The 22,281-nt window shown below is 38.4% G+C and overlaps 1 protein-coding gene and 1 long non-coding RNA gene across 3 annotated transcripts; one reads left to right on the top strand and one right to left on the bottom strand.

Moving 5' to 3' along the window:
* The first annotated feature begins 966 nt into the window (after positions 1–966).
* LOC135103056 (cyclin-dependent kinase 11.1-like) lies at positions 967–17,661 on the top strand. Of its 2 annotated transcripts, none has more exons than XM_064009006.1 (10): positions 967–1,150; positions 3,468–4,096; positions 4,371–4,498; positions 6,023–6,163; positions 8,207–8,423; positions 9,511–9,662; positions 10,911–11,003; positions 11,893–12,079; positions 12,621–12,704; positions 15,293–17,661. In XM_064009006.1, exons 1-10 carry the CDS (start codon positions 1,089–1,091, stop codon positions 16,852–16,854), a joined length of 3,255 nt encoding a protein of 1,084 aa, XP_063865076.1. In that variant the 5' UTR covers positions 967–1,088; the 3' UTR covers positions 16,855–17,661. The 2 variants fall into 2 exon arrangements, with proteins under 2 accessions (XP_063865076.1, XP_063865066.1); XM_064008996.1 differs by having other exon boundaries at positions 3,468–4,261.
* Positions 12,722–22,149, bottom strand: LOC135103063 (uncharacterized). Its single transcript, XR_010269908.1, has 4 exons — positions 21,946–22,149; positions 19,678–19,828; positions 15,337–15,459; positions 12,722–12,878 (listed from the first exon to the last, which is right to left on the bottom strand). It is a non-coding gene; the product is annotated as an uncharacterized LOC135103063 (long non-coding RNA).
* Positions 22,150–22,281: the final 132 nt, after the last annotated feature.

The following is a 22,281-nucleotide window of genomic DNA, read 5'->3' as shown; positions in this document are numbered from 1 at the left end:
CTTGGATACACCTATTGCGGGTTCTCATGCTCAAGTCAGGTTTCTATTTCCGACACATCATCTTTGTTCCCAAAGCTCAGAGCCTCAGACTTATTTGAGCTTTAGTATGTTCAAATACTGAATGCATTCGAGTTGTGCGCTGGTTGGAGACTATACAAGAGGGAGGCCTGACAGATTACAGGGCTCTTGCTCTGTGTTGCTTCTACGTCATTGTCAGGAGGCATTCACTACTGGCCTGTTGCAGTACGTAAGTACCATCAGCTGTGGTACAGTTCGAAAATGTGAACTGAAGTAAAGAATGTATAGTGATTTTAACGAAATAGCTGTCTTTAGTTTGTCGCTTATGTAATGCTAAGTAATTACTAATAACATATATCGATCATTTCACATTTTTCAAGAAAACAATAAAGTTAAAAACTATACATTCGTGTTTATTGCTTATTTACACATTTAAGAAAAGTATTTAAGTATAATACGTTACATATCTTTCTATTTTTATTCTTTAGGTGTCAAAGAAGTGAAACACTGTATATTTTTAGGATTCTCTGATTCACCGTTGGGCTTGTCACATAATTGTTTATAAAATGGGGTTTGAAATATGCGCGCAATTCCATTACTCCCCACCCCGCATAAAGAACTCCAAGCCGGTGTTCTTGTATCAGTGGACATCTTGTAAATGGTCGTTTCCTAATCGCAAATATTTTCTTTTGAATGTAAAAATCTTTCAAATTCGTATACGGAGGATGATTAACCTTCCTGTTATCATTGGAATTCTAGCTGTGATCAGCTGCATTAAGGGTACACTTGCGACTCCACCGGCCTTCAGCTGTGTAGCCAGCATATTTGTACTCAGGGAGTAACTTTTGTTAAAATATTGCATTCTGGCCATGGATGCATAAAATTTGATGACATGCAAAAAAATATATGATAATTATAAGAAGTGGCCATGTAGTGTAAAAAAATCTAAACCGCCGCTCGCGCGCCCCGCGAGCCTCACTTGTTGACAGAGTTGGTTTGTAAACAATAGAAGGATAGCTTCCCGCGGCAGGGGAGTCGACTAGTTATTTCCATCCTCGGTGTACAAGAAGATGACGACAGTCCAAAGATCCAAGGGCAGCGCGGGCCATGGAGGCTTCCACCGCTGGGTGAAGTGAGTGTGGGGGAGTGAAGTGGAGGGCGGGAGGCGGGGGAGCGGGGCGGAGGGAAGGTGCGCGCCAAACAGCGGCCATGGCAGATCCTCCGACGCTAACACTATCGTCCTTTTGTACTCTCTCTGTGGTTGCCATGCTTCCGAATGCGGCCCACATGGAGCCTGAGGATCCTGGTGCTCCCCTACAGTGTTTGTTGCCAGTGTTGCGCATCACTGCCGCCTGTCCCCCGTGGCGACCTGGGGTGTGTCGAGGCAGCGGGGAGGGCTGCCCAGGGGGAGGCTGCTCTGGAGGGGAACACTGCTGGTTTGGTAGAAATTCTGATGATTATTTCTCGGAATTATTTGTCATTAGACTTAAATCGGATTTATGATTTTCCACATATCCCTGTAATTTAAATGAAAGAAAAGTGGTTTCTTTACATTTGAATTGTTTTGTACAAATATTAGCTCTAAGCAGCTATACAATTGCAGTTCCTTATTTTAATTCTGAATTTAGAATATCATTTCGAGCTTTAAGTATCTTGTCAAAAGCACTGTATTGTATTTGTAAACTACATTGTAGTTTAGAATAAATTCTTTCTTGTGTATTGTAACCATTATGATGTGAACAGGTATTCTTCTGGTGATTGTAAGATTTCTTTGCCTCAACCTAATTGCATGGAGTGGTTAGCAAGTCATACAATTTTATGTAGGTACATTTTTATGTATCCTAAGCATGAGTTTCAACCTTTTCAGTGATTGTCACATGACATATTTTCACATCCTTGCAAGCCAAGGAAGATAAGTCTTCAATTAATATTTTATTGAGTCTTGTGAGGATGCCCATTTAGATATTTATTATCATGATATATATATATATATATATATATATATATATATATATATATATATATATATATATATATATATATATATATATATATATATATATATATATATATATATATATATATCATAACAAATTAGAAATGTGATAATTACAAATGAATATAACTGTGTTTATGCAGAAAAATTATGTATGCAATATCAAAATGTCAAATTATTACCAATGCTGAATAAAGACATTTACAGTTGAGAAAAAGCAAACAATTGACTGGACATACATATGTACTAAGAATGAAAATTTGCCAAATTCTTTAGCACAGTAAAAATAAACAGCCCTCAGAGAACTTTAGTGAAACAAATAAAAAAAATCAAAGAATACTTACAACCATCCATTGAAGGGTAAAAACAAAAAGTGTGCAATTTTCAAAACCCTTATGATAAACTTCACAGGGAATTGACACAGTATTAATTTACTTACAACTGCTTGAAAGAAGAAAAGGCAAGCAGTGGTATTTAGGCGACGTTCAGGCAGATATGGCTGAACTTTTTTGTTTTCTCAAAACTCACATCAGAAAGCTGTGGTCTAGAGGAATAAGAAGGGAAACTATTATCATGATGAGTATTTAAAACACCTTTTAAAAGGCTGTTAAAGACCTCACCTGCATGGATTTAAATGCCCCTCACCACACCAGGTACATCCACTTTCTTTGCACTCACCTCACAATCTCCTTTTTCTTATTGCACTAGCAAAAAAATTAGCTAAATAGTGAAGAAATCCCTAAGGGTGAGCAAAAGCACTATTTGGTGATACACTGAGTGAGAACCTGTCTGGCCCATTCCTGAGGCAGAATGTCTCTGATTCCACTTGCATCACCCTTAACACCTGTCTTTCAGTGAGGAAAAGATTAGGTTTATTAGAGGAGAGGTGATGTTCCACTGATTGAAACTTAGCTTCAAAGTCATAAATGTTGTAATTAATGGAGAAGCAGTTGAGGGAAGCATCAAGGCACTTTGGGTTGATACAAGTTGGGTGGGCTGACATGGGAATATTTCTGGGCCACTCCCTAGGTGGGGACTCTGAGGCTTTTAGAATTGTATCAGTTTTAATTTTGAATTTTGAGTGAAGGGTGTAGGTGTATCAGGTGCATGTAGTGTAAGAAAGAGGAGAATTTTCTTTAGATGGTAGGCTGCGATTATCCTCTTGTGTTGAGACTCAAAGAGAGGTTACAACTTGGTTAGAGGCAAGTTGACAGCACTTGCCTACTCCAGTGTAAGATAATATCCCTCTGAGTCATTTATGTTTTGACTGGTGTCTGCTGCCTCTTCCTTGTTTATGTATGGAGCCTTTCAAAATGATGATGATGATGAAATGAAAGGTTACATTAGTTATTAAACTCTTTATCAGGAAACACTGTAGTTACTTTCAATAAGATTTTGTCTGTACCAGGAGCAATAGTAGAAACTTAATGATTTTAATCTTATTCCCTTGCAGACTGTCGACAGATGACCTGCCACTGATCAGGCCCCCAAGGCACCATATGCTTGCACACATGACAGGTGGCCTGGTGCACCTCTATGATGCGGTCAAGCTCACCAAGAAGGAGGGTGCTGAGGAGTTCATGACACCATACCATGAGGGAGAACAGTGCAAGGAGGACTGCCGGATTGATGCAGAAAAAGCTGAGGAGGCAAAAAATGGCCATGTAGATAATGGTGAATGTGAGAATGGACAGGAGGAAGGAGAAAATAAAGTGGAGAAGGAGGAGAACAAGGTTGAAAAGGAGGAGCAGGAGGAAGACAAGAAAGTAGAAGTGAAGGAAAAGGTGGAGGAGAAGGAGGAGGAGGAGGAGGAGGAGGAAGAGGAGGAGGAGGAGGAGGAGGGGGAGGAGGAGGAGGCAATGGGAGAGAAGGAGGATGTAGAAGAAGGAAGCAAGGAAGAAGCATCTACAACAGACACACCTGAGGACAAGCCAGAGAAGCAGGAGAGTGCGGGTGAGGAAAACAATGAAGACAAAAAGGAGGAGAACAGCCAAAATGAGAAGAAAGATGACGAAGGAGGAGGGAAGGACAAAGCGAAGAGTGAGGCAGACGAGGAAGAGGAGGAAGAGGAAGAGGAAGAAGGTAAGGAGACCCTTTCGAAAGCAGAGCAGTGTGTCCTTGACGGTGATGAGCTAGGTAAGGATGCAACATTGAAGAGTGAAGATGATGATGATGATGATGATGATGATGATGATGATGATGATGATGATGATGATCATGATGATGACGTCGATATGGAAGATGAAGGTAAGACAGATCTTGTCGTAGTCCAGGATAGAGTTGAAAGTATGTTACATGTGTCTAATACCCATCAGTTTTTCTTATTATAATCTAAGCTTGACTTGTCTCCCCACAGAGACAACACCCTACACGGATGAAGAAGGAGAGTTTTCTCCTGAGAAAGACATGCCTCTTCTTGCTGAAAGATTCAAGTATACTCAGGTTTTAGCCAGAGGACAGTCAGCCATCATCATTAAGGTTTTGGTAAGCATCACCTATGTGACAACTGTTTTATCTTTTTCATGAAGGATTTCACATTTTTAAGATTCAAACTTGTACATAATCAATTTCAAAAGATGTACCACTTATCCTCAAGTTTATATATTTAGTAACTGTGATATGAGATGGGATTTAAAAGACCAGAACATGAGGGAAGCTACAAGAAGCCTTCAGGCTTACATATGGCAGTCCATTGTATGAAACATACCTGCCTATATTCACATATCAGCCACTAATAACTTGATTACTTATTCCATTCCAGTCATTTATCTCCTTTAGATCTAATTTGATGAAGTTTGAACTTGTTACTTCTTTTCTTATTTTGATTACTTAATCTATTCCAATATTTTATCTCTTTTCTATGTGACTTTATCAAGTTTGAACCTGTTACTTCCAGTCTTACCCTAATTAATAACTCAGAGGATTTTGTTCACCTTTATTATATCTCATGCCACTTAAAAGCCTCTTATCAGATCGCTTAATTTGTGCCTCTCTAATGAGCATAAATTCAAAAGTCTAAATCTCCTTGTGTATGGAATAATTTTGCATCCCTTGTGTCCTTTTAGTCATTCTTCTTTATACTTAATAGACCTATATCATTTGGTAATTTGGGGACCAGATGAGGTATGACTAATGCCAAATATAACTTTGATATCACTTTAGGATGTGGAATATAGGAGCAGAAGAAAAGAGGTTGAATATAATGGAGATCAACTGCCTGAGGAATATGTGTGGAGTAACATTTATTGATAGAACAAGAAATGAGGAAGAAGAAAAGAGAATGTGTATGGAAAGAATGTTAGCTGGCTGATAGAGCAGGGACCAAAATGGTTTATTCTGAATTTTTAACACATTTGATTTTTGGGATAAATAGTGCCTGCTATCTACATCTCAAAAATGTGTTGCTGCCAGATCAGAACATAAAAAAATTAACATAAAAAGCTTTAAAGAAATTTTAGTCAGAGTGAAAAATACATGCTTGAAACTCTTCCCAAACCTTCCTTAGAGTCTCCTGGATATAGAATGAGTAATGGCAGCAATGTTGAGGATGGCAACTTCTGAAAGTTGTGTTCAAATTGATGTTTATTCTGAGTAAGAAACCTGTGCCTGAAACTTTCTTAAAATCTTCTTTGGGACACCCTGAACTCAGAATGACCAATGCAAGCAAATTTATCCCTAGCTTTCCATCTGGCAGCAACTCCTAAATCTATCAGGGATCCAAATTCACTTTTATTTAGAGTTATTAACACAGGGCTGAAATACTCAAATATACCTTCTCTTAGAGTCTTGTGAACTTTAATGACTAATGCCAGGTTGTTTATTATGGTACTGACTATAAATTACTGATATATATATATATAAGAATTATGAGTGTGAGGCAAGTTCAGTCTTTGTTTGAAAGGAGAGTAAGATTATAATGCTGCATTTATCTTTGACAATAAGAATAATCTGATAAAAAACACTTTTGCCTTTGATTTTGAAAGTGTCCCCCTTTTCCTTTCACCTCAGGACACATTTCACAAGAACCGGCCATTGGCGATCAAAGTTTTGCATCGTGTGTACAAGCCCATTGGGTCACAAGAGGCTGACATCCTGCTGGAGTTGCATCGTGCCGATCCCTGGCTGCATGTCCCCTTTGCCAGGCTTCTGGTGTGTACCTTGGAAACTAGCATTCAGGATCAGGGAAATACCTTTGTGATTAAAGCTGACAAGTTTTATAGGATCTTCAGTACAAGCTGGACTGCACTGCTCTTAAATAACCCTTTCTCACAGTGGTCAGCAGCAATACCAGTGAAGGATGCCTGATATAAAGTTTTCAGGAGGAAATCTGGCATTACATTGAATGTGACTTTTATGCATGTAAGATTATGAATATGTAGGTGTGTACAGTTGCTCAAAGTGATGACATCATTGTACAAAATGTTTCAGAAATAAATCAGTAACTGACATGTACCTCCACCCATGAGAAGCAGTTTTTCTTGATCTTTGGGAAACTTCAGAAAACTGTTGATTGTGCTTTATTATAAATTTTATTCTGTAATAAACTGAAATTATGTAACTAGTTTGTGATGTCATTACATGAGGAAGCTGTACTAATATATGCAATTTTATTATGACTTTCATCTCAAGCTATGTTCATGTGATATTAATGCTCTTTTGACTACCCCACCTAGCAGTGCCAATTGTACTTTGAGCTATTATTTAATCTGTATTTTTGCTCTTTGTGAATCCTTGCATATTTATTCTTAATTATTTTATCATGTTTATCACTAATTTCTTCCTTTTCTTTTCCATCAGTTCTATGCCTTTTTCCTCTGCTTTTGTGCTAATTTATGTGTGTGTGTGTGTGTGTGTGTGTGTGTGTGTGTGTGTGTGTGTGTGTCAGGGATGGAGTAAATATAAGAGCTATTTATTTGAATATGAGTACAAATTTCTTCAGATGCAAATACAAATACTCAGAAATACTGATAATTCACATATGAAAACTTCATGAAAATATGTTGGAATGCATTCATGAATACTTTGTTGAAAAACAACTGAGCACCATCACTGTGTCCCTAACCTGCTCGATTGCAAAGCTGCAGTAAAATTTCTTTATGACAGTCAACACAGACAACAATCTTGTTGATTTTGACTCATTCCCTCAGGATGATGATACAGGCTTTTTCCACCTTGCCTTTAGTGTCCCAATCATTTTTGTCCTTTTTTGTGAAAAAATGGTGGATCTTTATAATCCACAGGGCAAAAATGTACAGGTGAGTAAATTCGGGAACATAAGTTTAATGCTACAGCCTTGTGTGGCCTTGAGGTATTGAAGCATTGTTGTTGTCATGTGATCACACTATTATTGGGGAATTACCAGTGCTCACCATTTTATAGCAGTTGGAGGTGTGGGCCATTTACTGGTGATTCTAACTGGTGGGACTCAACTCGATCTGCCAGTAATGTAGAGTCTGCATCACTCATCATGATTGCGGTGAGTTGCATGTTGCCAGCCACCATGACTGTTATTTTGCCACAGTATCCACCACAGAAAAGCCATGTGGGAAGAATTACTATGTATCAACATTAGAGTTCTTGGCTAATGCTGTCTGTTACACACACTAGACAGGTTCATCATGGCTATGGGAACTGTGGGAACACCTGACCATCTTGCCATTGATACAACCAGCATACTGTTCACATAGGCTCTGAATTCACTGTAATCTCAGTAATATTCATAATATCCTGGGGACAACAGGACAGTAAAGAATAAATCCAGCAATGAGTCAACCTTAACCCAACAACCCAGTCATCGTCTACTTGCAGATAGCAACAGGGTCACTCACCAGATGCTGCTCTGACAGCTAGGAAACTTAAATTGTTTGAAACAACATAGATTTAGGAATGTTTATCATCTTCCAAGCATACATGTACTTTTCATAAGTATTGAAATATGAATGAGAATATTTTGTTTTCAAATAAGTTATTATATTACAGAAAAATAATGAATACATATTTGACTGTTTAGATGTAAATACCAAATATGTATAGGTAATCCATTCCTGGTTTGTGTGTGTGTGTGTGTGTGTGTGTGTGTGTGTGTGTCTGTCAAGTGACAAGTGTGCTTGTCTTTTAAGATTAAGTCTCAATAGGTGTTTTTTCATTTTTTAAAAATATGATCTGGGTCTAATTTACCTTTTGTTTCTATAGAACCAGTTTCTGTATGGGCCACACTATTGCCTGGTGTTTGAGTACCTGAGCCCCACACCACTTTATACCCACTACGACCAGAGGGACATTCGGGAAGCCTCGGCTCTGCCTCACATCCGTGATCTCACTGTCAAGCTTCTCACTGTGCTTGGTTTCCTCTACAAGCAGAATGTTATACATGCTGACTTGAAGCCTGAGAATATATTATTGAAAAGTGGTAATGTTCTTATATTTTTGTTCAGTTTGTTAGGTTACCCTTTTCCATGTTGCTGCATAAATTGTGCTTTACATGTGTGAGTTGAATTAATACTGCATAAAATAGGTAAAGATGAGGAATTCTATTATGAGGTTTTCTATAACTGTCTAGCACATTAAAGCCAAATGGGTTCACATAGTTCTATAGAGTAGGAGGAAAAATGTGTACAGCTGTGTGGCACATTTTACTTAACAGGTATTTGCCAGTAGTCCTGAAGTGTAAATCCACTTTCTTCTGTCTGAATAGGAAGCTTGAATTTAAATGATGGTGATTGTAAAGTTTTAATTTTTTGCAAATTATTTATTTCTCTCAGATTGTAGTGTAGTGAAAAGAACATCATGAAGTGATGTACAGTGCTGCTGTAGCACATGATCTAGGACTGTAAAGGAGATTTTGAATAGAAAGCAACAATAAAGTAAACTGGAAAAACAATTTTTGGGATGGTTAGTCGTGTAGAAAAAACGGATGAAAGTGATTGGATGAAAGGTGTCAAACAAAACATTTTACTTTGAAAGATAAGTGAAAACATTTGATGAAATCCTATGTAAAGATCCTACAGGTATAGAAACCTGATAGGAAAGTTGCTAAACTTTTTTTTTTTTTGTCTTGGCAAGGTATCATCAATTGTCAGAGGCTGATCTCTAGAGATGAAATCTCCCTTTTAAAGCAGTAATAATATAATATAGTAATAATATACATCTTATTTCCTACATGTAGTAGAAGGTGTTTAAGGTAAATATTGACAAAAAAACTCACCAGGGCACATCTTTTTTTAACAACTTGTACATCAAGTCCTTTACATTTCGGAATCCAATTTCTTGTATTTTTTATTGCACTTCTGGCACTTTGGCTCTTCATTTTTTCTTTTTTAAACATTTGACATGTCTCACAGTCATTCTTTCACTCATTATGATCAAACTGTAACACATTGTCTGCTCCATTCAATTAATTGATTCACTCAGTCTAGTTTGATTCTTAATTTTGCACACATGTAATTAAAAAATGTCAGTAAGATAATTATTTTTATGTAATTTGGTTTTCATTGCAGAGGATGACTTGTCTTCCCTGATGGTGGTGGATTTTGGTAATGCCCTAAGGAACACAGATGAAGAACTCTCCCTTTATTACTCAGACTTTGAACTGCAGACACTTCTCTACAGAGCACCAGAAGTCATATTTGGGATGAAGTTCAGTCTTGAGGTATTTATTTACATGTGTACTTTGTACTTTAAAGATCAGAAAGCTGGAGTTGGGAATGAGAAGGAGCTGTACCTTCTGATTGAGGGTTAACCACATCAACACTCAAGATTGTGTTAGGGATGGCATGATTATGATTTACTTCTTCATGAGGCTCTATGAGCATCTGTGTAGAAAGCACATCCTGTTTCAGCTGTGTGAGCTACAAACTGGCTTCTGATTATTTCTAGAATGGAGATGAAGATGATTAGATGGACGTGTAGTGCATCACGGAACAACAGATCTGAGATAACATTAGGTGAACTGAGGGAGAGGATGGGAGTTGATCGTATTAATTTGGTGGTAAGAATAGGCTGAGAATTCCCATACAAGTGATTAATGTTACCTGCTATTTAAATGTAAGAGATGATTTTTGTAGTGTATTGTAAATTATGTGTGGTAGTGTTCTATTTATCTATATGCATCTATGTATCAGGTCGGCAATCCCACATGGTGTGGCCCAGACAAAGCAGCACACACTTGTACACTCATCATTCACACTCTTAGCCCCATTGGCTCTTGGTGGAAAGGGACAGTCTCATTGACTGCTCTGCTACACCACAGGAGCTTAGGTATAGCACAGCTGGCCACATCTTCCACAGCAAGGTCCAACAGCATACACTGGTTTACCCCCACCCCTTCACAGTGGGGACTTTGCCCTATCCCACAACTATTCCACTCCTTAGACCACAGCAGATACAGAGTACTTCCTACAGACTGCACTGTAAATAGGTCCATATGCCAATGGACCCTGCCAAATGTTCCCACACCTCTTCACTGGGGGCTGATAAGATCATATTATTTTTATGCACTCAGCTTTTGCTCTTCATTCACCTCTATCATGCACAATCATTCTTGCCCTCTTCATGCAGTTCACTCACTCTGGGTGTGGCCTTCATAACCTTTCACTGTGCACCTCTGACCATTATTTTCTTGATCAGTTTTCTGTCCTTCATTCTCATCACATGCCCAATCCATCTTAACACGCGCTGATCTGCCTGTCAGTCAATTCTTTCAGAAAGCCAAATTTTCTTCTCAACTCATCATTTCTTACTCTGTCCCTTTTTGTTACTTCTGCATACAGTAATCCTGCCAATAACCATCCCAAATTGTGCACGGCATGTCTGGATGTATAGATAACTCATGTCTATTATCTGGATCCCAGCTCTTTGACTTCATTCTATTTTCATAAAAAAAAATATTATTCTACAGGTGGACATGTGGAGTCTGGGCTGCCTCCTGGCTGAGTGTTACCTGGGTGAGCCTCTCTTCATGGGTAAATCAAAGAAGGAAATTTTGAGCAAGGTATGATATTAATACACACACACACACACACACACACACATATGTGGAAGGATGTGTATGCCTCCATAGAGAACAGATGTATTTATACCAGATAGCAGACTACACCATGACACCACCACAAAGTTGAGGCCAGAACTTGTGTTGTAAACAAATATCAAAGGGAAGCTATGTGATGTTTACTGTCCTATCTCCTTATAACAGAAATGAAAATATTTACAGAATAATAAGAGAATTTAAGCCAAAATAAATGAGGGTGAGGGGTACCATTTAGGTTTATTTATTAGATTCACAAAAAGTTACAGTGAACTGACAGAGATGTTGATGTTGAAGGATTTATGATTATGGAAGAGATAGTCAATGAACTTGTAAGATTACCTATAAAGAAAAGGAAAATGTGAACAACCAGAGAGGGAGAACAGAGAGCAGAGGTAAAAGAGCTATGTAAAGACAACACACAAGAAAAAAAGTATGAGGCTTTGGAAAAAAAAGTTAGCTGCCAGGAGTCAATAATCAATACTGACCAAGGAAATTAGTGATACAATAGAGAAACAAAAGAAAATGGAAGGAACAGGAAGAAGAGACAAAGAAATTCAGAAAGATTCTAGAGGAACAGGTTGAGAATATAACCTGACACAAAGTTCAGAAAGATTCTAGAGGATCATGTTGAGAATGCAACCTGTCAAAGTTGTCATAGTGGTCAAAGACAAAGATAAGTAAGGGATACTATAGACAAGGGAAAGTTAACTTGTTTCTCTGGGTTGTGAAGGGTGCCACAAGAAATCACATTCAATTGTCAGATCACAATTGTAATGATAGAAATTCTGATCACAGTTGTAATGATAGAAATTGATTTTTTTTTCTTTCTTTCTTATTGTGTTTGTCTTTCCAGATCACTGAATTAATGGGACCATTTCCTCGGGAGTTTAATGATGGGGAGTATGCTGAAGAGTTTGGCGAATTTATTGGTCGGCCAATGTCACGGTATCAGCGGCTGGAGAACTTACGGAAGAGATTAAATGACTGCAAGGATTCAATGTTCCTCATGCTGGTGGAGAGGCTTCTCACCTACTTACCTGGTGAGTGTCCACAGGTTGATGAATTGTTGGTGATAAGGCTGCCTTAAGTTTCATGATTGTAAATGTGTGTGTTGATGCTTTGTCTCTGCTGACCCTTTTTTAATTAAGGAGGATGCAAATGTTCAGGATGTGACTATGTGCATATAAAGAACAAAAGAAATAAGGGAAGCTGTGCATATAAAGAACAAGAAATAAGGGAAGCTACAAGAAGCGACCAGGCTTACATATGGCAGTCCCTGTATGAAATATACCTACCTATTTCCACCTATCATCCCCATCCATAAACCTGCCTAATCTTCTCTTAAAGCTCCAGTGCTAACAACATGATTACCGAGTCCGTTCCACTGCACTAACAACATGATTACTGAGTCCGTTCCACTTATCTACCACTCTGTTTGAGAACCAATTTCTTCCTATCTCTTTCGAAAACATATGACATTCTTAAAGAATGTCCATTGTAGTCATTTGGCCAAATAACCATTATATGTAATAAAATATATATACACACTTTTTAAAATAATGCTTACTTCTCTTGCCTCAGATCGACGGTTTACTCCATTTGAGGCAGCGTGTCATCCTTTTGTGGCGTGCTCAACCCCCTTTCTATACCTCACCCCTTCCCCAGGTAAGATATATTGGTCATCAGTTATAAAATTTTATTACTTAAAATACAAGTACTGTGTTTGTAGGATTACAGTGCAGGGTAGTAGTAGTGCTGAGGTGCTGAGCATCACTGATATGAATGACTTCAACATGTGTTATAAAGTGGTTGAAGCTTGGTGGGTCCATTGAAAACAAGCTGTAGGAAGTAAACCATGATATGTTATAGGTGGTGATCATTGTGAGTGATGGTGTGTGGTTTGTAGAATTGATGAATATACTGTGGGTCTGTGGAGTAAGATGAAGTGAGGGGTGTGGTGAGAGAAGAAAATTATGATGAGCGGCTGTGGTGAGTGACTGTGGGGTTTGTTAACATACTGTGGGAGGACATACTGTGAAGCTGAGAGAGAGAGAGAGAGAGAGAGAGAGAGAGAGAAAATCATCTACCACCACCTCCCCATCTAATCTCTCTCTGCAAGGTGTTTTAACTATTGTTGAAACAAAACATTTGGGCATAAATCAAGCTCTATAAATGGTAGAGTAATGGTGATTACAATGTATTGAAAAGTTCAAAGTTAAATACTACATTACAATGTACTGAAAAGTTCAAAATTAAATACTACATTTTTAACTATTTAGCATCAAACGAACCTAAAATGTGAAGAGGAGCTCTTGATGACATGTGCCAGATGTCCACCATTCAGTTTAAGACATTATTGAACATGGGGCAACAAAGTTATAGATAATGTGCTTATTCCTCCTGTGCGACTGTCTGAATCTCCTCAGTGATGGCTGCTTTCCAGCCTTGAATGCAGCATTGGTGCAAGGGTTACCCTGCTAGACATCCTTCAGGAATCCTCAGAGGAAGAATTCTAATAGGTTCAGGTGAGGTGAGGGAGGTTCCTGCTCCACCTCAGTGCTTGAGCAGTTCCAGCAAGAGTTTAAGGAATGCAGGGATTTTGAGGGGGAGCAGTGGTTCCAGCAGAGTGGTGCTCCTCCTCACTCTGGTAATGGTCTAGCTCCATGAAATGTTGGGGGATCATCTCATCAGTCACAAAGCTGAAGTGGAGCGAGTACCTCACTTGCCTGACCCCCTAGAGTTCTTCCTCTTTGTAGGTTCCTAAAGGACAGTATCCTCCGGGGTAACCCCCTCACCATTACTTCATTGAAGGCAGCCATCACAGAGAAGATTCAGGTGATCACACTGGAGAAAGGAGCTCACATTATCAAACAACTTCAGTTGTCATATTCATCAATGCCTTTCGCCTTTAACTGAATTGTGGTCATCTGGAGCATGCCCTCTAGGGTGCCTCTTGACATCTTTGGTAATGTTTGAGAGGTTGCAGATACTAAAATATGGTTCACCATTAGTCTATCATATCTGCAGTCCTTGATTTGTACCTGACTGTTTTGTTTCAACAATTGCAAAACACCCTGTTCTGCAGAGGGAGGGGAAACATACTGTACATCTGTGGGCTGCAGAAAGAAGGATTGTGAATTATGGTGAGAAACTAAGATGAAGTAATTTGCAAAAAATTTCTCTTGGAAGCAACCCTTAAATGAATTAATAAAGTATTTTTCCTATTCGCTTTGGTCTAGATTAATTTTTTATTTGCCTTTGTTTATTCTACTAAAACTCTTACTTAAGTAGATTTTCAGTGCTTACCGTATATTTTGGCAGATAAGATGACTTTCATGTAAGACGACCCTCAAATTTCAGTTTGAATTTAATGGTTTTAGCTGATATCAGTGTTATAAAACGACACCCAAACTACCAAACCTTCTGTGGTGAAGTTTGGATCAGTGAGCAGCAGACAACTGAGATGGTGATATACCAGTACAATGAATAAAATGTATTACCAGTAATAAGGTACCATCTTCAAAGAGTAAAACTGAACCTAAGATAAAATTCCCGCCGGGGGTTTTTGTACAATTTCATGGAAAAGGATGGATGGATGAAGACCGCAAAATTATGTGTGGTACGATCAGGTTTCTTAAACATAAACAAACCCTTGTCTTGCACCGCCTGTGTGTGTTAGGCTGTCGGCCATAATCTTCCATATATCATGTTTCTTTTTATTAGATACACTGACATTTTTGAACATTGTTGAATTTTTCTCAGTAAATGGAATTCATCCCTATACAACATTGCAAGCTGGGGAAATTCATCTTCTCCCCAGTTTGCTTTCCTTTGCTGCTTAACTCGGGATTTCATGCCTTTACATAGCTCCTCCTTTAGCTTTGGGAAAAACGGGAATATTCACACAGCTTCCTGCTTTGTCCATTCGCATACAATGTCAGCAGGGAGTTGTAGTTGCACTACATTAAATTTTGTTTGCACACTTTTCAATGGGAATATGTTTCAGTGCATTTTTTTTACTGTCTAATTTCCCCAAAAGTTGTAATATAAGGTTGCTGTTTATTTATGTTATTTTGTGTACAATTTTAAGGTCATTGTTTTTGTATCTGATATATAGGGCAACCCACTTTTTTTTCTTTTTTAGGATGATTCAGGTGTCATTTTACATGCCAAAATATATGGTAATTAAAGATTAGCACTGAAAACCTATTGAAATGAAAAATAAAAAGTATTTCATAAATTTCCTTTTGCAGGATATATCAGATACCCAACAGTATTGCTGGATATGTCCACATACCCATATTTGCCTGGGTTGCCTGATGATGATGATGAAGATTCTGCCTCTGCCCATGGACGGAAGCGACTTGCTCTCTTCTCCCGGCACAAACGACCACAGTCTTCAAACCCTGGGGGGCTATCACTGAAACAGGGACAGTGTGCTAATCATAAGGACAGGGATGGCAAGGATGTTTCAGGTGCAGGAGGGAAGACAGCTACACGTTCAGATGTTAAGGAGACACTTAAATCAATGGGACTTAGGTGTGAAGACTTCACAATTAGTGTATACTCAAGGGAACAAGCTCATGCAATTTTAAAACGACAGGGAGTTGAAGTAACTCCAAATAATCTTCAGGGTAGAGATAAAGTAGCATTGCTAACCAATAAAGGCCTGAAAAATGTAAAATCTAATGAACTTCCAAAGTATAGCTATATGAGAACAGGCAACACACGAAATATTGGGCATGATGATGATGAAGAGGAGGATGATGATGATGACTGTGTCATTCTTGATCCTCCTGATGTGCCTAAACCTGCACCCAAGCTCCCTCAACAATTCCAACTAATGGGGACAACAGTACAGGTGAATCGGGGAGCCAAGAGGCCAAATCGACCCTTAACCAACCAGCCCCAGGCCAAGAGATCAAATGCTCGCCCCATGATGTATTACCGCAACGACCATGAGCAGGATATTGGTCCAGAGGCTTCAGTCCAAGACACGCTTAAAAGGCTAAAGAATTACAATATATCCATCACCTGTCGACGCAATGCTTCAGGAATGAGGCCACAGGGAGGTATGATGGATAGTGAGTCAGATATGGAAAATGACAGCCATATGGACTCTGATGATGACGGGGAGGACATGACCAAATATTTAGAATGCCAAATTGGGGAAATTGAGGAAGTTCAAGATGAAGTATTTGATGAAGATTTTGACATTGACTGTGATGACAAGAATGATGCTGACTATAATCCTCGAGGAAAGAAGAGGAGGCAGCAGAACAAGAAGTCTCCAAGGAAGGGCAAGAGGTTAAGCAGTACAGGAGCAGATAATAAAGGAAATGAAGATTCTTGTACTAGTGACATAACTCCCCTTCTTCCCAACGTGGAGATGGCTGAGCTCAGTGACCATCAAGCATCATCTAATCATTCAGGGGAACCAGAACATGACCCACTTGCTGAAGAAAATGAAGATACTAAAGAGTTAAGGGATATTTTAGAAAATGCTAGCCACTTACAGGAGGATGAAGAGCAAGAAAACAATCATAATACAAACCACGAAAATGAACGTAAAGAGGCAGACAAAAGCCATGGAACTGTAAATGCTGATGACACAAATGTAGAAAAAGATGATGGGAAGGAAGAAACTGCAGATACCTTAGGTGAACTTATAGAAGCAGCAGTAGGTGAATCAGCAGCTAATGATGTCAATACAGCTGAGGATGAGGAGGAAGAAGAGATAGATGAAGAGTTAGAGAAAGAGCTCCTTAGTGGAAATCTGGAAGATGGGGAAGAAGAAGAAATGGAAGACTTGTAAGGAGGAAGCTTCTCATGATAAACTAAACCAAACTGTGGAACTAAGATCTGATGTTACTGAGAGAAATGCAGGCTCATCTACTGAAAACTGTCCTAAATTAATAATACTTTAGTCCTGTTTATACAAAATTTTTTTATGGAATACATGGATTTTAAAATCAAGTTGTAATTCAAATTGTACATCATTAAATTTTGAATATTAATATAATTAATTTACTGTGATGCAATGCAGACATGGCTACTTCTCAGAAATCTTGATGAATTAAAGACAAAAACCTAATGGCAATAGTGAACTTTATGTATCCAAAGAGTAACTCAAGCTCTTGTCCGAGTCCCTTGGCAGAACACGCAGCACCTGAGAGTACAATGCATGCAGGTTTAGGGGTTGGAGCAAGTGACTTCTCATGGTGCAGGAAGCTGTTGATGGTATTAGTGAACATGAAACTCACTTTCTCATGTTAGAACTGTTGACCTCACCAAGCTGTGCTGGTACCATGTTTAAAGTTTTTTTTCTTGCTTAATGTACAGGTTTGTACAGTCTGTTTTGTGTTTACAGTTTCACTTCATTTGAAACTAAAGTTTGGGACATTGACAAATACAGTATGAGTAATTTATGTAGGATCATTACAAAGCAACAGATTGTATTTATTAATATATTAAACTTTTTATATATGAATTTTTTTATGGTAAATGAGGGAAGACTATGGCTTGCTTGCTTGATATTTTAGATATTTTAGATAATACTGAAGCTGAAGATTAACAGTACTACTGTCTTCATCTTTCATACAAATATTGATACAGAACAAAATTAGTGTTTTCATGCCCTCATGTCAAAGTGAGAATGGGTCTGTCATTTGTGGATTTATCATGAGAAGAAGCTTCCTCTCAACATTTTGCGTACAAGGAGGAATGAAGGCTTTTTTGTTTAAAGTCTTTCATGTCGAGCTGGAAGTATTTTTTCTTGAAATCTGAACTTGAGTTCAGTGACAAGGCTGGTTATGTGGATATTTTTCTTTAAAATTTAAAGAAATTTACATGACTTCCACATGGTCAAAGTTGGTGTTCTATGTATAAAGACTAGTGCAATGTAACATGGAATTCTTGTCAAGCCCATTTATGTAATAGTTAATATTCTTTTACACCAGAATTCACATAATTTTAAACCAGCCTCTTGCCAATGTCTTGTACATGTATTTGATGGAGATAATTTGATTATTTGAGAAAAAAATATATTTCATTATCCAAAAATAGAAAAGACCTAAAATGAACTTGAGCTGAAATGTGTCAGTAAATACCATCTAAACACATGACTGAGAATTTCAGCTGCTGAGCAATGATTTATATTGCATCCTAATTTTTTTCCACTTGTGTGATAATAGTTGACATGACCTAGCTGTTGCACATTCTGTGGCTAGGTTGTAAAAATGTCAACATATTGCTTGCACATGTTAATAGATGACTAGACGCAGAATAAGGGGACTGCAGATGCACTCCTCTGTATTTAAATTTCTTGAGACATATATCTCATCCTTCTCAACCTGGTATAGAGAGAGAAATTAATATGATATTTATAAAACTGGTCCAGTTCTGCACATACAAAGTGATTTATAAAAAATGATAATTATGGAATAAGAAAAATGCCCTTAGATTTTCTATCAATGTTCAGCATATTCCCTGTGATAGGAGACAGATGAGCACATCATGCACACATTGTTTGACACCCACAAGCATTCCCTCACATCTTGTCCTCACATACTTTATTATATTCTACATACATCTTTGAATTAGTTTTAAAATTTAGTACAAATGGATAGTTGACTGAGAAAGGGCAGTGAAGAGTTATGTGAAGTACGGCTGGAGTTGTAACGAGGCAGGTAGCAGTACAGTGGGGCACTGGGCACACAATGTATTTGACTTGCGCACAATGCACTATCCAAACCGGCCCCCCTCCTCTTTTTTTATTTTTTTTTTGCTTACAGTGACTAGCTTTGTATACAACTTGTCGCTTGGGTGAGTAAAAAACACTTTTCTTCTGCATTCTTTACAGACGTGTTACGGCACTTTAAGTGACAATTCCATTTTTAAATGTTTTTAGAGATAGGTCTTGCCATCCAACCGTTGTTTTGCTAGTGATGAATGGACTGTGGTTGTCAGCCAAGTACACCATTGTATGTGGAAAGTGGCTGCAGAGTAGAAATATAATGATAAAAAAAAAAGAAAAAAAAAAACAGGAGCTGACAGTATAGTGTATGATGCAAAAATAAGGTGATGAGAAGTTGAGTAGGAAACTAACAAGAAGAGGACGCTGAAGGGGACACTGGGGGAAGAAGACAGTAAGAGAGCAGAGGATGCTGACAGAGAAGGAAGCTGATGTAACAGATAGGCAAAGCATTTTGGGACAATCCAGCCTGTAGGAGTGGATTGGTACTGGAGAACAGGGTAATGAAAAAAAAAAAAAAAAAAAGTCAGACAGAATAAGACAAGAAAATCACTACATCAGTAGATTGAACAGAAGAAATACAATAATTGAGCAGGTGGAGAATTTGGAGAAAGGTATTATGATAAGAAAACACCAGAAAAAAATAGTAAAAGGAGAAGTATTTAAAACTGGTAAGACCAACAATGATGCATGCATTGGAGACATTATCCAAGAAGAATGTAAACTTGAGGAGGATGAATCTAAAATACCTCAGTATAGTACAAAGGACGTAGGAACACTATATAATTATATGAAGGAAGTCAAGATGCAATGGGAATTAATTACAAACACTCCAACTTAATAAACTAAAAAAGAATACTACAATGGGCTGAATACGTCACCGACCATCAGCTGGTCTGGAGTGGGTGCTTCGGAGCTTCCCTCAGATCCTCGTCCTCATGGATAAGGTGGAGTAGTCAAGTGCCCGTTAGTTAAGCCTGAAGTTTTGAAGGCTGCTAATAACACCTGGATAATCCTTTTATCCTGCTCCCACACACTGCGGATGAAACACGTGGGTAGAATAAAATAAGTACTCACTCGCGTCGCTACTTTCATTTTGTGTTGCTCCTCACTAAATGTATTCATCTTCCCCTACAGCTATACATAAATCTTTACCTCTCTCCTTTACGTCAATACAAACAATACGACAATATTCATTAAGCCACAATTCCTACAAATGAAGCCACCAGCTGGGGGAACGCTGGGTGGGCTCAGAGTGGAGCAGAGTTTTCCATCTAAACACCTGACATCTGTTTCTGTCCTCTACCTTAAGGCAAGGAATACTACATCAGTCGCAAGGTCAGCTTAAGGAACAATGAATGGGTGGGCTTGAAGTAGACCAGATTGAGTTCCACTTTCACAAGACCCTGCACTCAACTCCTTAATTTTGGTGGAGGTGCTTCCTTCCGTTATATTCTACTGATCTCTCTCGTATATTCTTCCTCTCGATAGTCAATATCTATTTCCTCTTACTTTATGATATGAACATTAACTAAACATAACTAAAGCGAAACAAAAATGAGGCTTGCATTTTGTTGTGGAGGTCATGTCTCTCAATACGCCGGTGAAGAGTATCACTGCATTGGTCTTCTTACATTAGTACATTAGTACATTTGGCCATCTGTGTACCACTGCCAATTTAACGTAAGTCGGCAGGGCCGTGGGAGGCACAACAGTTAAGGAAATATGTTTCCTTACCTTACATTTTTAATCTACGTTTCCTCTATCAGCATCACTTCTCTTTAGCAAAAATATACACCTTCAGTATAAGTGCTACTTTACCAATCTGATGGCGTATCCAAATCAGAGGCGCACAACTCTGCACTGGACTGAGGTAAATACTTATAATTTATAATTACACAATATACTTCTAACCATCTCTATAACAACTATCATATCCGCACTCCCAACTATCGAAAGGGATGATACTCATTAAGCTCGTTACATCAGTGACGCGGACAATTGCTGTGTCATGTTTAAAAAGATGGTAAATTTATAGTTTAAGCCATTACACGCTACGTGGTAATAACCTACCTCATTTTGTTCTTCTCACTATTCACATCATTTCTAATGATTACACTACTTGTCGGAAATTAATAATAACGCCACAATAGGCCTGGGAATGCACAGCGCTCTCAACTTTTTCCAAGTCCACAGGTAAACATAAATGGGTAATTTCCCCAAAATCTAGAGAAATCTAGGGAAATTTCCCTTAATCTAGGGATATTCTCTATATCTAGGAAAATACCCCAAACTCTCCCTCTCGCAATTTGACAAGACATTGAGAAGCACCTAATTTAATCTAACCTAACCTAACCTAACTTAACCTAACCCTAACCTAACAACTAAAGTTCAGGCAACAATACACCATTTATGTTTACCTGTGGACTTAGAAAAAGCTGAGAGCGCTGTGCATTCCCAGGCCTATTGTGGCGTTATTATTAATTTCCGACAAGTAGTGTAATCATTAGAAATGATGTGAATAGTGAGAAGAACAAAATGAGGTAGGTTATTACCACGTAGTGTGTAATGGCTTAAACTATAATAATACCAAAAAGATTGTGATTTCCTTCAGTCTAAGGGGAACTGTATATACTGGTCTGCTGTTTCATTTATTAAGTATAATGTTTAATCACCCCCATCAATCAAGTAAGCAACACGTTTTCTTTACTGCTTTTTTTCTCCAGTATCCCACGTCCATGTGTAACGTCCACAGTGACCTTGGTGTGGCCATGAAACTTGCAACTAATCAGTCACCAGGTGTTATCTTGTCAGGTGAGAGAAAAAAAAAAAAAAACTTTCTGGATTTTAATTTTGAAACATATATGGTCTTTTGATTCAGTATTGATTTCGGTAAAAAAAGCAAAAAAAAGACGAATATGAGAATCAAATATTATTATAGCCGCAGTTTGGGAAGATACAACGATGATGTTTCTCGGGTTAAGGAATCTTGGCCATGGTTACACACTGCAGTAGCTCTCTCATTGTCGGCAAGGACCCCACCCACTTGCCAGGCTCGGAAGAGATGAAAGTGGTCCAAATGAAGAACTGGCGTCAAGTAATGTGTATAAAATCATGAGTGAAGAAAAAAGGAACGGAATTAGATAAACTTACCGGTGAGAGTTTCGCTGCGCCACCACCTGCCGAGGCGTCACGCTGGTACTGGCTCAGAACGACTCCAGTGACCAGTCTGCTGGCGCTTCGAAGTTCCGAACACTTCACTGCTTCGACCTGAAAGAACACATGTCGGATGTTTCAAATGATCAATAAGACATGGCCGGTCCTAAATAATTTAACTGGTGTATTAGGTCCTCCCCTCCTCCCGCGGCCTCCCTGCACAAGGCTTTCTTCTTTCTCTCACCCCTATTCTGTCCACCTCTCTAATGCAAAAGTTAACTAGTATTCTCAATCATTCATCCCTTTCTCTGATAAAATCTGGAACTTCCTGCC

Source organism: Scylla paramamosain, chromosome 1 (genome assembly GCF_035594125.1).
Source record: "Scylla paramamosain isolate STU-SP2022 chromosome 1, ASM3559412v1, whole genome shotgun sequence".
Classification (NCBI taxonomy): domain Eukaryota; kingdom Metazoa; phylum Arthropoda; class Malacostraca; order Decapoda; family Portunidae; genus Scylla; species Scylla paramamosain.
This window is presented reverse-complemented; position numbering and strand designations above follow the sequence as displayed.